Here is a 13,329-nt window from a genome sequence, read left to right as displayed (position 1 = left end):
AAACTTACAGTATTACAGCAGCAGAGACATATCAGAAAAATATATTGTCAGTTCAGAATATGCAATGGAGAGAAGAACTTGCACCCATATGCTTAGCAGGGGGCTAGCAGATCCCCGTAGCATAAGTAAGTGAATCTCTCTGACTTTACCTAGAATGCACGTGTTTTTTATACAGAGAAATTCTTCCTTTGTTCCAAAAAGTACATCCCCGAATTCTGGTTATGTAATTCCCTATTGGTACATAAAATAATGTATACCTAACTCCTCCTCTCAGTCCACGCCTCTCTCACCTCCACCCCCCCTCCCCAGTAGGGGGGGGGGCCTTGCAGAAACAGAGAACTCTTAGTGAACTTTCTTTCTCCAGCGCTGAGAGCTGTAGATGCTAATTAGTGGTTTTACAATTCTGTGCATCTTCGGGATGGTGTCCTTGTATGCTGAAAGTTGGCAAAGGTGACCTTTCAACAATCCAGCTGCTTGGTTCCCATAACTTGGTTCAGAGACAGGGAGCAAATGTTTTGGTACCAAGTTCTCTCATCTCGCTACACCCACATCGTCCTGCAGGGATCCTTGCTCATTATAAAAGTTTTATGGCTTTCCAGGGTGCCTGGCATATGAAGTCATACAGCACTGATAACAGTTCAGCAGAACCTTGGAGAAATATCCTCCCAGCAGGGAATGGAGACAAAAACGTTAGCATTGCAAAGGCTGCAGGTGTTTACAGACAGCAAGGTACAGGCAGGGCCTGGCTATGGGAAAATATAGGTCTGTAGCGTCCAGCATACACAAGTGAAAATATAGGTCTGTAGTGTCCAGCATACACAAGTGAGGCCAGTATGTCCAGTTGAATCATCTGTATGTCCAGGTTATCCATGTCAGATCCCACACTGGTTTCAAATTACAGGCCTATTTCTTTAATTAATGTGGATGGAAAACTTATAGCTAAAACATTGGCTATACGTTTGGCTAAAGCTCTCCCTTTTATTATTGGAATGCACCAAACAGGATTCATTGCTCAAAGACATTCTTCTAATAATACTAGGCTGGCTTTACATATGTTAAATCTATCAAAAGCCTTAAATGATCCGGCTTTTTCTGTATTCCTAGATGCAGAGAAGGCCTTTGATCGAGTTGAATGGACCTTCATGTATCAAGCGTTGGAGTGGTTTGGCATAGGTTCAGGATTTATATGAATGGTTCAAACATTGTATAGCTCCCCTGTTGCTAAACTGTATATTAATAATAATTTTTCAGAAAGTTTTAGGTTGCAAAGGGGGGTTAGACAAGGTTATCCCTTATCTCCTCTGCTTTTTGATATTGTATTGGAACCCTTGTTATTAGCTATTCAGCAAACAGAGGAGATACAGGGTATTCCTCGTAGAGATCGGGAATATAAGGTCTCTGCTTATACGGACAGTATATTGCTCTATTTGAGAAATCCTGTGACAACCATCCCTTATTTACTTGAACTGATTGAGAAATTTGGAAAATTTTCAGGTTACAAAATAAATTGGAGTAAATCAGAAATTCTTCCACTTAATATCCACTGTACAAAAGGTTTATTTGATTCATTTCCCTTTCATTGGAGGGAAGATGGAATAAAGTATTTAGGTATTTGGATTAAAAATACGCTGGAAAAACCAATGAAAATAAATGAAAAATCTTTATTATAGAAGGTAACAGAAATGTATGAGCAATGGAATCCTTTACATCTTTCAAGGTAGGGGAGAGTCCAAACTATTAAGATGATGATCTTGCCTGTGGTTTGTTATCAGATGGGTATGTTGCCGGTTTATTTTCAAGGGTCCTTTTATAAAAAATTAAATAGCATTCTTATAAAATTTATTTGGCTGGGAAAAACTCCTAGAGTTGTTATCTCTAATGGTAAACTGCTTGAGTTTTCACAATTGCAATACAAATATGGCCTTAATAAATCAGAAAGTTTTAAATGGTTGCAATTGAAGTAGGCCATTCAGGCTGGGTTCCCTGAATGGAAAAATCTTAGCGAGCAATATAGTATGGATTTCTTATGCTTTCAGGTGGACTTCCTGGGTCATCAGGCTGCCCAATGGTATAAATTATTAACTGGACTTATTAAAAAGAAACCAAACACTGGTCTGAGAGATATTTGGGGCATAGAGATTAAACATCAAATTTCTGTGTCTAAATGGATACAAATTTGGACTTGGAGGATGAGATGTACAATGTCAGCATCTATGAGACAAACATGGTTTTTTCTGTTACATAGAGCGTTATGGACCCCTGTTCGGTTACAAAAATTGGATAGCTCTAAGTCTAATAGATATTGGCATTGTCATCTCGAAGCAGGAACTTTAGAGCATTTATTGTTCTATTGTCCATTTATTATGACCTTTTGGAAATCAATTTGGGACCAAATTAATTGTTTATTAGACAATCCAGTGGCATTGTCATATGATACTGTGTTGTTTGGTATGGCAATGAGAGCAAAAAGTCAAATTTCTTCAAATAATAACAAATTATTACTTATAATGACCGGGGCTGCCATTCAACAAATTACGTACAATTGGAAAAACTGGAGTAGACTAAACTATAATTTTTGGTGGAATTCCCTATGTCATATATATAAAATGAAAAGATATATTGCAATACAGCGAGGGTGTTTTAGAAAATTTCAAGATGTGTGGGAGCCATTAACAAAATATTGCAATAATTAAATGATTCTTTTCCCTTGATTTACAGGTTCAATTATGAGGGAGAGGGGGGGGATAATTTTATTATTTTATTGATGCATATTGTACATTGTATTTGATTATATAATAGTAAGGGTTGGGGAGGGTGGGGGTTAATAGCATTTTATGTGTACTCTTGATGACTATTTAAGTGATATATTTATGATCTATTTGTTATATTGATGCACTTATTGTACGTTTAAAAATGAATTGGAAGGATTGGAGAAGATTGAATTACAACTTTTGGTGGAACTCTCTATGCCATATCTATAAAATGGAAAGATTTATTGCATTACAAAAGGGTTATTTCAAGAAATTTCAGGATGTATGTAAACCATTAACAAAATATTGTACGGAGTAGTAGAGTTTGTTTCCCTTAAATTTATTAGTATTAATAGGGTAGGGTGGGGATATTTTATTAATATATATTTATATTATATTATACTGGATTATATGGTAGGGAGGGAGGGAAGGGGGAGGGATAAAAATTTAAGTAATGTGCAAATGATAGTTTGTAAGTGATATATTTAGTGTTAATGTGATTGAATATATGTAACACTTAATGTAATCCTAAAAATGAATAAAGAATTTACAAAAAAAAAAAAAAAATGAATAAAGAATTTAAAAAAAAAAGTAGTGGAAAATCCACTCTGAAGTTGACTCTAAGATGAAACTACTGTTTTCTTTGAACTGTTACTCAGAGAACACATGTGCTATAATATGAACCATCAGTACTGAACAGACTTAAGTGAAAGTCTGCCTGACTCCTAGGCATTAATGATAGTCATGGGGTAATGCATTTTTCTCTTATGGACATTCAGGGAAGTAGGTCAACTGCATATAAGCACTGAAGGATAGCATGCCTCTCTTCTGTGTGTCTTGAATATGGAACAATTTATATGGAGACTCCTGTGCTCTTTGTTGCTTTTTAATGGAAAATGCCTCCCTGTTTTGCTGAAACCTTGTGCAGGGGGATCTTATATAGCTATGAAATTATCCAGTTCCACAACCAAATTTTTAGTCCAGTCATAGATTTCTGGCAACCTCATTCTGAAGCACAATGCAGTAGTGATTTCAGTGAGAAGAATCACCTAAGTTCAAAACCCAAACTAGTCAAAAAGGCTTATGAACATAAGTGGCCAATCCAGGTTACAAGTGTCTGGCAGAATCCCAAATAGTAGCAAGATTCCATGCTACCGATCCCAGGGCAAGTAGTGACTTCTTTCATGTCTGTCTTATTCGCTGATGGACTTTTCCTCCAGGAACTTGTCCAAATCTTTTTTTAAACCCAGAAATGCTAACTGCTGCAACTACATCCTCTGGCAACGAGTTCCAGAGTTTAACTATTTGTTGAATGAAAAAAATATTTCCTCCTATTTTTTTCAAATGTATCACCATGCAACTTCATTGAGTGTTCCCTAGTCTTTGTACTTTTTGAAAGAGTAAATTGATTCACTTTTACCCATTCAGCACCATTCAGGAATGTATAGACTTCCAGTTTGGAACTGGGCCTTAAAGAACTACATAAAAGTAGTGTTTTAGCATTTAAGTGATAGCTTGCTCTGGTTCATTTTGTGCTTTGGAAACCAATCCTTGCTGGCACAATAGCTTTCTGAGTGTTTCCAGATTCCGCCTTGTTTTTTCCTTGATCTTTTGTGGCATCATCTCCAAATGTGTGCATACTATAACAGTAATGAACCTCACTCCTAACCCAGGGTATGTGGAATATGATTTCAGACTCTAAAAGAATTCTCCAGCGGAATTAGAAAAGGTTCAATGAAGGACAACCAAAATGATTAAGGGGATGGAATTCCTCTCATATGAGGAAAGGCTTAAGAGGATAGGGCTCTTCAGCTGGGAGAAGAGATGGCTGAATGGGGATATGATGGAAGTCTACATAGAATAGTGAGAGGAGTAGAATGAATAAATGTAAATCAGTTGTTTACTTTTACAAAAAATACAAAGACCAGGAGACACTGCATGAAATTAAAGGGTGATGCTTTTGAAATGAATAGAAAAAAATATATTTTTTTCACTCAGTGAATAGTTAAACTCGGGAACTTGTTAGCAGGGGATATGGTAACAACAGTTAGTGTATCTGAGTTTAAAAAAAAGGTTGGACCATTTCCTGGAGGAAAAGTCCATAATCTGCTATTAAAATAAACATAGGGAAGGCCACTTCTTATTCCTGGGATCGGTAGCATGGAATCTTGCTATTCTTTGGGATTCTGACCTGGATTGGCCACTGTTGAAAACAGGCTACTGGGCTAGATAGACCATTGGTCTTATTCTTATATTGCTGGGTGACATATTTACAGATTGCTACCTTTCTCCTAAGTGATTCTTGCCTTGTTTCTAATTCTCTACTAAGTTTTCAATTTTTTGACCTTCATGCAGATTGGGTCTTTGATTCATAGGATTTGCTGATATTACTACTACTACTATTTATCATTTCTATATCGCTGAAAGGCATACATTTAACAAGCGGTCTATTCTCAGAAGAGCTTACAATCTAATTTGGGCAGACAAGACAGGACATATAGGGTTGGGGAGTTTCTTGGAGAGAGAATGATAGGATGGACATAGGTATCTTACAGTGAGTTGGAGTTAGGTGTTGGAAACAGCCTTGAAAAATGGGTTTTTAGCTTGGATTTGAATACTGCTAGAGATGGAGCTTGATGTATTGACTCAGGAAGTCTATTCCAGGCATACGGTGCAGCAAGATCGAAGGGACAGAATCTGGAGTTGGCAGTGAAGGAGAAGTGTATGGATAAGAGGAACTTACCCGATGAATGGAGCCCACAGGGGGGAGCATAGGGGTAGATGAGTGAGCAGAGATATTAGGGGATTGTAGAGTGGATGCATTTGTAAGTCAGTAAGAGGAGTTTGAACTTTATATGGAAATGGATGTGGAGCCAGTGAAGTGACTTGAGGAGAGGGGTAATGTGAGCATAGCGGCTCTGGCAAAATATAAGTTGTGCAGCAGAATTTTGAATGGATTGAAGGGGGGAGAGATAGTTGAGCAGCAAATTGCAGTAGCCTAAGTGAGAGGTGATGAGAGTGTAGATAAGGGTTTTGGTTGTGTGCTCGGAAAGGAGAGGTCGGATCTTGGTGATATTGTAGAGGAAGAAGCGACAGATTTTAGCAGTTTGTTGGATCTGAGCACAGAAGGAGAGAGAGGAGAAAAAGATGGTTGCGAGCTGACAGGGCAGGGAGGAGGAAAGAGTTGTCCACAGAAACAGAGAATGGGGGGAGTGGGGAGGGGAGGTTAGGTGGAAAGATGAGGAGCTCGGTTTTAGCCATATTCAGTTTTAGGTGGCAATGTCAGACAGGCAGACTGAAATTCAGGCCTGGATTCCAAAAAGAGATGTCTGATGTGGAGAGGTAGATCTGGCAGTCATCAGCACAGAGATGATATTGAAAACCATGGAAGGAGTTCAATGCACTGAGGGAATAAGTATATATGGAGAAAAGGAGAAAATCCAAGACAGAGCCTTGAGGTACACCGATTGAGAGTGGGAAAGTAGTGGAGGAGGATCCACCTATGCAAACACTGAAAGTGTGATGGGAGAGATAGAATGAAAACCAGGAGAGAAGAGAACCCTGGAATCCCAGCAAGGACACCATATCAAGGAGTAGATGGTGATCAACAGTATCGAAGGCAGCAAATAGATTGAGAAGAACGTGGATAGAGTAAAGGCCATTTGATCTGGCCAGGAACAAGTCATTAGAGATTTTAGCAAGGGCGGTTGCCATAGAATGGAGTGGGTGAAAGCTCTAAACTCTGTCAAATTAGCACTACTTGCATATACTCCCACATGCTGAGAGAAGAATACAGAGCAACAAATTCAACAAGACTCTTTACACTAACAGGTGACCATTAATATACTGGGTCAGACCAAAGATTCATCAAGCCTGGTAACCTATTTCCAACAATGACCATTCCAAGTGACATGAATCTGCCGGAATCCCCAAAAGTAGATGGATTTCATGCTGCTTCTGCAAAAGAGAAACAATGTTTTCCCCCAAGTCTACCTTAACAATGATTTTATACTTTTTCTCCAGGAACTTGTTCACTCAACACAGCTATGCTAAATTCTTTTCCCACATTCTCTGGTAACTCTAATTATTAATGCCAGTACCTAGAAATTACAAAAAGCTACAGTATTATACTTCATAAATTTTCCTGTTAACCAGAAACAAAAGCACTGCGTACATGTAGATTTATTTATTTCAGACAAACTGGATTCACAAGGACCTACAATGCTACCTTAAGACACCTTTGTATTAACCAGCAAAAGTGGTTGCAATGTGAGAACTCTGGTGTGATCAACATAGCTCAGAGATTTTGATAACTAGCTAAGATGTGTAATTATTATACAAATATATTATAACAAATATGGAAACAGATATGAAAATGCATTTAGGTCAATTTTCAGTGACAGCAGTCAGAAATATTTTTAAAATGCTGCTCACAGCATTTAAAAAATAGATCTATTCAGCATCACTATAGTCAGTGGCATTGAATATATGTATTTGCTACAAACTGCCAACCACCATCCTTATAGCACCGATATTTGGCCACTATCCTTCCAATTCTATATTCTTGGTATATTCTTAGCATGCAAAGTTATGCATGAAATTACAAAATACTGTCAGTTATTCATGTAATTGTTCAATTAGCTGCTATTTGGCATTAACAACCGATAATTGGTGTTAGTTGACACTAATTTGCAGTAATGCGTGTAACTGCTATCCCTAATTATTCTACAAATTGTCCACTCAAAATCCAGAGCACAGAGCTAAAAGGGGCATGGGTGAGTCAGCAATGTGCCTAACACTTGTGCACTTGGGTTACAGAATATTATCAATTGTGCACCTAACTGCCAGCAGTTAGGCATGAACATTTACAACAGCTACCGAGCTAGTGTACCATATAAATTCAAATATAAACCGATCCAAATATAAACCGAGATATCATTTTCCCACAAAAAGAGGGGGAGGGGGGAGGGAGGAGGAAAGGTTGACGCGAATATAAACCGAGGTTAGAAATTTGGGTTATCATGGTGATCCAAAGAATGCTCACCCTCTTTCCCCATCAGCTATCTCATAAGTCACTAAACATAATACAAATATCTGTGATACATATATCCCAAAGCAAACATATTCACAAGGCCCCTACATAGGAAAACACAACTACAAACTTAAATGTAGATAAAAATCATTCTTAAACCTCAAGAAGTCATATGCAGTTCAACACAAGAGAAAGAGAAACAGCAGATTCTACACTTTGGGAAATAAAAAGAAAGTAATGTAAATTTACTATAAAACTGCATTTTCTGTTCATGAAATTAAAAATAATTTTTTTCCTACCTTTTTTGTCTGGCTATTTTATTCATGTTTATACCAGTTTCTAGTTTCTTCAGTCTTTTCTTAATTTTCTTTCCAGGGTCTTCAGTCTATCTGCCTATTCTATTCTTCCTGTGTTCTTCACTTCCTCTCCTACATTCACCTCTGACTTTAACCTTTTCCTTTCAGTTTCCTCCATTTATTATTCTGCATCTGTTGTGACCCACAGAGAAGGTGAGGCACTTTAGTGCGTCTAGTGCGATGGTGTCTATCAGTCTTGGGTTGAGGCTGGACTTAATGATGGTGGTTACACCTCCACTTCTAGTGTCGGTTTGTGAGCAAGCTATCGCTTGGTACCCTGGTGGACAAAGTATACCCAAGGTAGCTCCGTCATTGTCTTTAAACCAGGTTTCAGTAATTAGAAAGATGTCCCAGGTATTGTCTGCAAGGAGATCATTTAGTATAATGTCTTTGTTGTTTATGGACCTTGCATTTGCCAGTTCAATTTTGAGATTATTGGGTGTAGGTGATTGGTGGGGGGGGGAGAGGGGGAGATGGGAATAGGCCTAAGGTAGCAGGATCTGTGTGCTAAGGATTTGCTCTGGGGAAGGTGACTCAGGTCACCATATCTGCCCTGGCCTGTGATGACCAGGATGGAGGAATACATGCTGGCAAGGAAAGTAATTGGTATGAAATAAGAGAGCAGAGATTGTATCATTGGTAATATGAAAGCAGTATAATTATGAATGACTGTGGTGGCTAGGCTTGGTTTATAAAGCCTTGGTTTGTATCTCTGTCTGTTATGGTATGACTGGTGATAACCGTGTACAATAGATGGACCCTTCCAGCCTACTTCAAAGTTAATTTGTGTAAGGTTAAATTTGAGTTTGTGGTGTTTATGTAGTTAGTAGATGGGTGGGGAGTTGTTTCATTAGTATTATGCTGACCTTATATTATATCTCTCTTATTTGCACTTCAGTGCTCTTATATTTTTGGAACAGTTTCATGGTAGTCCTATTATTAATTTCAATTTGCTGTTTTTGAGTTTACCTCACACATTGTGTTTGCTTATATTTGGTCTTTTTACTACTGTTATGCTGTAACAAAATTGTAAGTTTTATGTTGAATTGTACTAGCTGTACACTGCCTTGGGTGAATCTCTTCATAAAGGAGTTAATAAAGCCAAATAAATAAACAAATAATTTGAGGTGACTTGTAGAGAATTACCTCCTATATGAATAATGATCTTATTCAGCTGTTATACAAATAGCCTAGGTATTCAACATTTATTCAACAAGCCTAGAGTAAATACATTGGAGTCAATAATCAGCGGGCAGAATTAGGCTCTGATATTAAGTGCTGGCACCTATCTGAGTATGACTATGCCTAGAATGCAACCAGGTAGGTGCAATATTCATCCTACTGCCCAGATAGCTATATATTGGATGTTCTTTTTCTGCTGATGCCCATCCCAAACCCTCCGTCCAAAAACTTCTCCCTCCTCCCTTGATCCCCCCGAGAGAGTATCCTTTCCTAGATCTTCTCACCTTCCAAGCTTCTCCCCCTCCTGATGACTCACCCATCAACCAACCTGTAGGTCCCTCAAGTATACCTTGGGTTCCCTGTTGGTCTAGATGGGGTATGGCTGTCATGACCTCTAGCCAGGGTTTGCTCAATATGTATTCATATAGGAGTTGCCAGTCCTTTTGAAAATTCCTCCACTTTGTTTTAGTATTTATGATTTTTTTTATTCTTCTGCAGACCAGAACTTGACAAAAATTGGATAGCCATTAAAGAACAGATTCAGATGGATTCCATGGTGCTTAAGGGACTCATTCCAGATACCAAGTACCAGTTTTCAGTGAAAGCAGTGAATTTCTATGGAGCCGGTCCCCGCAGCAAGCCAAGTGAGACTGTAAGGACATTCAGTAAGTGAAATGTCTTTCCTTCATTTAGATGTTGGGTTTGTGTGAAACCTTAAAATGATGTGTTTTGTAAGGACCTCAAGGTATAGAAGACATGTTTACCCTATCTGTGTCAGCTAGCTGTTAATTCTAATATTTTCAGGAGACTTATCTCTGAATTATTAACAAGATTCTCTGAGGAAAAGTCTATTTTTACGTTCCCTAGGCCATCACTAGATTTATTTTTGGATCACTGTCTTGATGGCTGTATATCATCATATAGAATTCATAAGTAGTGCACAATTCGAATAAAGAACACAAAATGTCTATTTGTCATCTGCTTATACTTCTCCAAACTGAGCAACATCTCTTCTGTACATAATTTAAAGTTAAATATGATGCAAAACAAACCTCTGCTAGGAGGTCAGGAGGACATAGAAACATGGAATTCTTAGCACAGAAAGTATCAATGGGCTAAGCAATTTGGTTTCTACTTTTAGATACAGAGCAGAATAGAAGGATGACATTTTGCAGACATCTAATTTTGTAAAGTATTGCAAAGTTTTAATATCTTCTGTGCTTTCTTTTTGGAACTAAAATGGCAAAGATCCAAACCTGAAAATCTGTATGGGGTAGTGTACAGCCTGTAAAGAAAACAGAAATAAAAATTCTTACATATGAATCAAATTTTAGCCCTGTGTTAAGAAATGTAGGGGCCCTTTTACTAAGCAGTGCTAAAAAGTAGCCTATGCAATCCATTGCATGGGTCTTTCCCGCGAGCTAAGGCTATTTACAATGCAATAGGTGTGTCATTCTTGACAAGCAGGTTATCTCCCCATGGCCACGAGCCATATGCTGAAGGAATCCACTCTGGATTTTTCTGTGATTCTCCTACTTCACTGGGAGCTCTACTGCCACCTGCAGTTTTTCCCTTGTGCACATGAGCTGGAAGGAGTGTTTCTGTTCTGTTCTCCCCTTTTTCTTATTATATTTGATGTTTTTGACTTTTATTCAATGTTTTCAGTGCTAGAAGCTTTCAACCTTCGTATTACTCTGCCTGTGTAATGAAGTAGACTACGGTCTGCAGCTGATAGGCCGATCCTTGGTGGTACCTGGTAGCCAGACTGCACAAGTGTTTTTGAAGCTTGGGGCCGTCTCCGCTTACCATCTCTCATCTACTGCTTAGCAGGAGTTTGAGCGCAGGCTGTTAGGCATCCAAAGGAGGCTCAGTGGTGTCTTGCAAGGTGCCAGCTGCATTTCTCGCCTCCCCCCTTCTGGTAGCACAACCGTCGGTCCGCAGGGGTGGGGATGTGGTCGGATACCATGTCTGGCTGGCAGCCCAAAGATCAGCGATGAAGCGGAATTTTCAGCATGAGGCAATGATTCTTCTCCTTTCCAGATACTATAAAGAGTTGAGGCAGGGTAAGGCTGTTACAGCCTATAAGGGGAATCAGATTTTTGAGGGTTCCTGCAGGTTTCCGTGTGTTCCTCCACCTGAAAAATCCTATATTTGCCATTTTTTGACTTTAGTAAGTTTGGTTTTTTAGCGATAATAGGCGTGAAAATCTTGACAATGGCCATCTTGGATTTTTAGTGATCTTTTTTCAAAGGTTCCCTGCACACCCTAAACTTCATTTTTATTGCCTCAAAACTGGTTGGGATGGAGTCCTTGGGCTCTTCCTCCCCAAATTCATGCCAGGATTGCGCAAAATTTGCACCTCAGGAGTGTCCTTGCACCACGTGCCACGCAGCATGAACCGGAGAGGTGGGAATGGCCAGCGTAATGTCTCCTCTGCATACTAAGGTAACAAAAAGGGCAACTAGCCCACTGGGGCAGCCATCTCTGTTTTCAGGGCCTGGAAATAGCGACCATTCCACACATAAGAACGTGGATGCCTGCAGCCTAAGAAATGCAAAGTAGAGTCATTACAAGGTGACTCAGTGCTCCCTGGTCCAGATGCCTTCAAAGACTTTTTGACATTTTTGTGGGAAGCTTTTCACGAGAGCCATGCTCTTCCTGCACAATCCTGCTATGCGTTGGACTTGTCTCCTCCAGGCCGCTGTTCAGGACTTGGGAGACCTCTCTCTGGGGGTTACAGATGATGATGATAATTTTACTGATCCCTTATTTCTGCGGATGCTCCTCCCATTGCAGAAGACCGGGAATGTTCGCTGTCTCTTTAGTTCCTTATTTGGCTTTAGAACCAGGGGACGATCCCATTGTTCTGTGTTTATTTAAGTCTGCTGCCTTACTGGATCTTATTTCAGATTCTCTGCATGAGTTGAATTTAGTCACTCAACCAGCTTCTTTTACCTCCTCCTCCCTTATGTGTGGAGTGAGAGTCCAGTCCTCAGCATTTCCCTGGCATCCAGATATTAACATCTTGATCTTGGAACAGTGGAATTCTCCAGAGGGGGCTTTTCAAAATAGTGAGAGCCTTGTCCTGGCTGTATCCTATGGCATACAAGTGTCAGCAACTTTTTTAGTCAGCTTAAAGTGGATTCCTTGGTCACACAGGTTACTAAGTGCACCTCCCTTCTGAGCGTAGGTGGCGTGATGCTCAAGGACATGAAGGACTGCCGAGTGGATATAGTTCTCAGGAGACTTTTTGATGCAGTGGCTTTGGGGGTCAAAGCTGCCTCAGTGGCATTCTTTCCCAAATATGGCAATGTGTGAAACAAAACTCTTCTATCCAGCCCAAATATACCACAACATCTAACACTGATGGGTACTGGATAATTAATTTTTAATATAGTTTTCTTATGTATATCTCAAGGAAGCCTCAGCCCCACCATTCCACCGCTGTATAATCTCGCAACCGCGGGAAGCATTACGTGGTGCCTCATCAATGGCCGTCCCCTTTAATGTGCTTAGAATAATTATGATAATTTATATTGTTCAATAAATATATAAGAATATAAAGTGCTTAGTACTTAGCTTTAAATCAGCTTAAAATTTGTTTCCTGGTCAGCCAAACCTGGGAGTAAGACCTGACATGTTTCGCTCAAAGAGCTGTATCAAGGGTCACCCTAAATGAAACAAACTAATTTTAGAGAAGAAGATACAGATCATCTATACATGACTTATCCTTCTCCCTCCAAAATTTATGACTGTTAATGTTATACACACTAAATCTTCTTGTACAAAAAACCTTACCGAGGTTGCCGCTGTCATCCGACTCCACTTTCAATATGTGAGAAAGATGGCGGCGGTGTTCCTACCTCTGATTTAAATACTCCCCCTAAACTTGTCATTGTAAACACCCCCTCTACCTCATTCGTTCATCCTCTCAGCCAATCACTGTCATCCACTTTATCTCACTATTGAGCCCCCTCGGTTCAAGCGTATCTAATGTAAAAATATATCG

At 39.3% G+C, this 13,329-nt stretch overlaps 1 protein-coding gene across 3 annotated transcripts in view; it reads left to right on the top strand.

The window, feature by feature from the left end:
• Positions 1-13,329, top strand: part of EGFLAM (EGF like, fibronectin type III and laminin G domains) — a 207,886-nt gene that overhangs the window by 60,747 nt on the left and 133,810 nt on the right. For all 3 annotated transcript variants that reach the window (XM_033932625.1, XM_033932615.1, XM_033932635.1), the window contains exon 7: positions 9,819-9,985. In XM_033932625.1, the coding sequence (XP_033788516.1) occupies positions 9,819-9,985 (167 nt within the window). The remainder of the gene's footprint in view (positions 1-9,818; positions 9,986-13,329) is intronic.

This window comes from Geotrypetes seraphini, chromosome 1 (assembly GCF_902459505.1).
Source record: "Geotrypetes seraphini chromosome 1, aGeoSer1.1, whole genome shotgun sequence".
Lineage (NCBI taxonomy): Eukaryota > Metazoa > Chordata > Amphibia > Gymnophiona > Dermophiidae > Geotrypetes > Geotrypetes seraphini.
The sequence above is the reverse complement of the archived record's forward strand: the minus strand, read 5'-3'. Positions and strand labels throughout refer to the sequence as shown.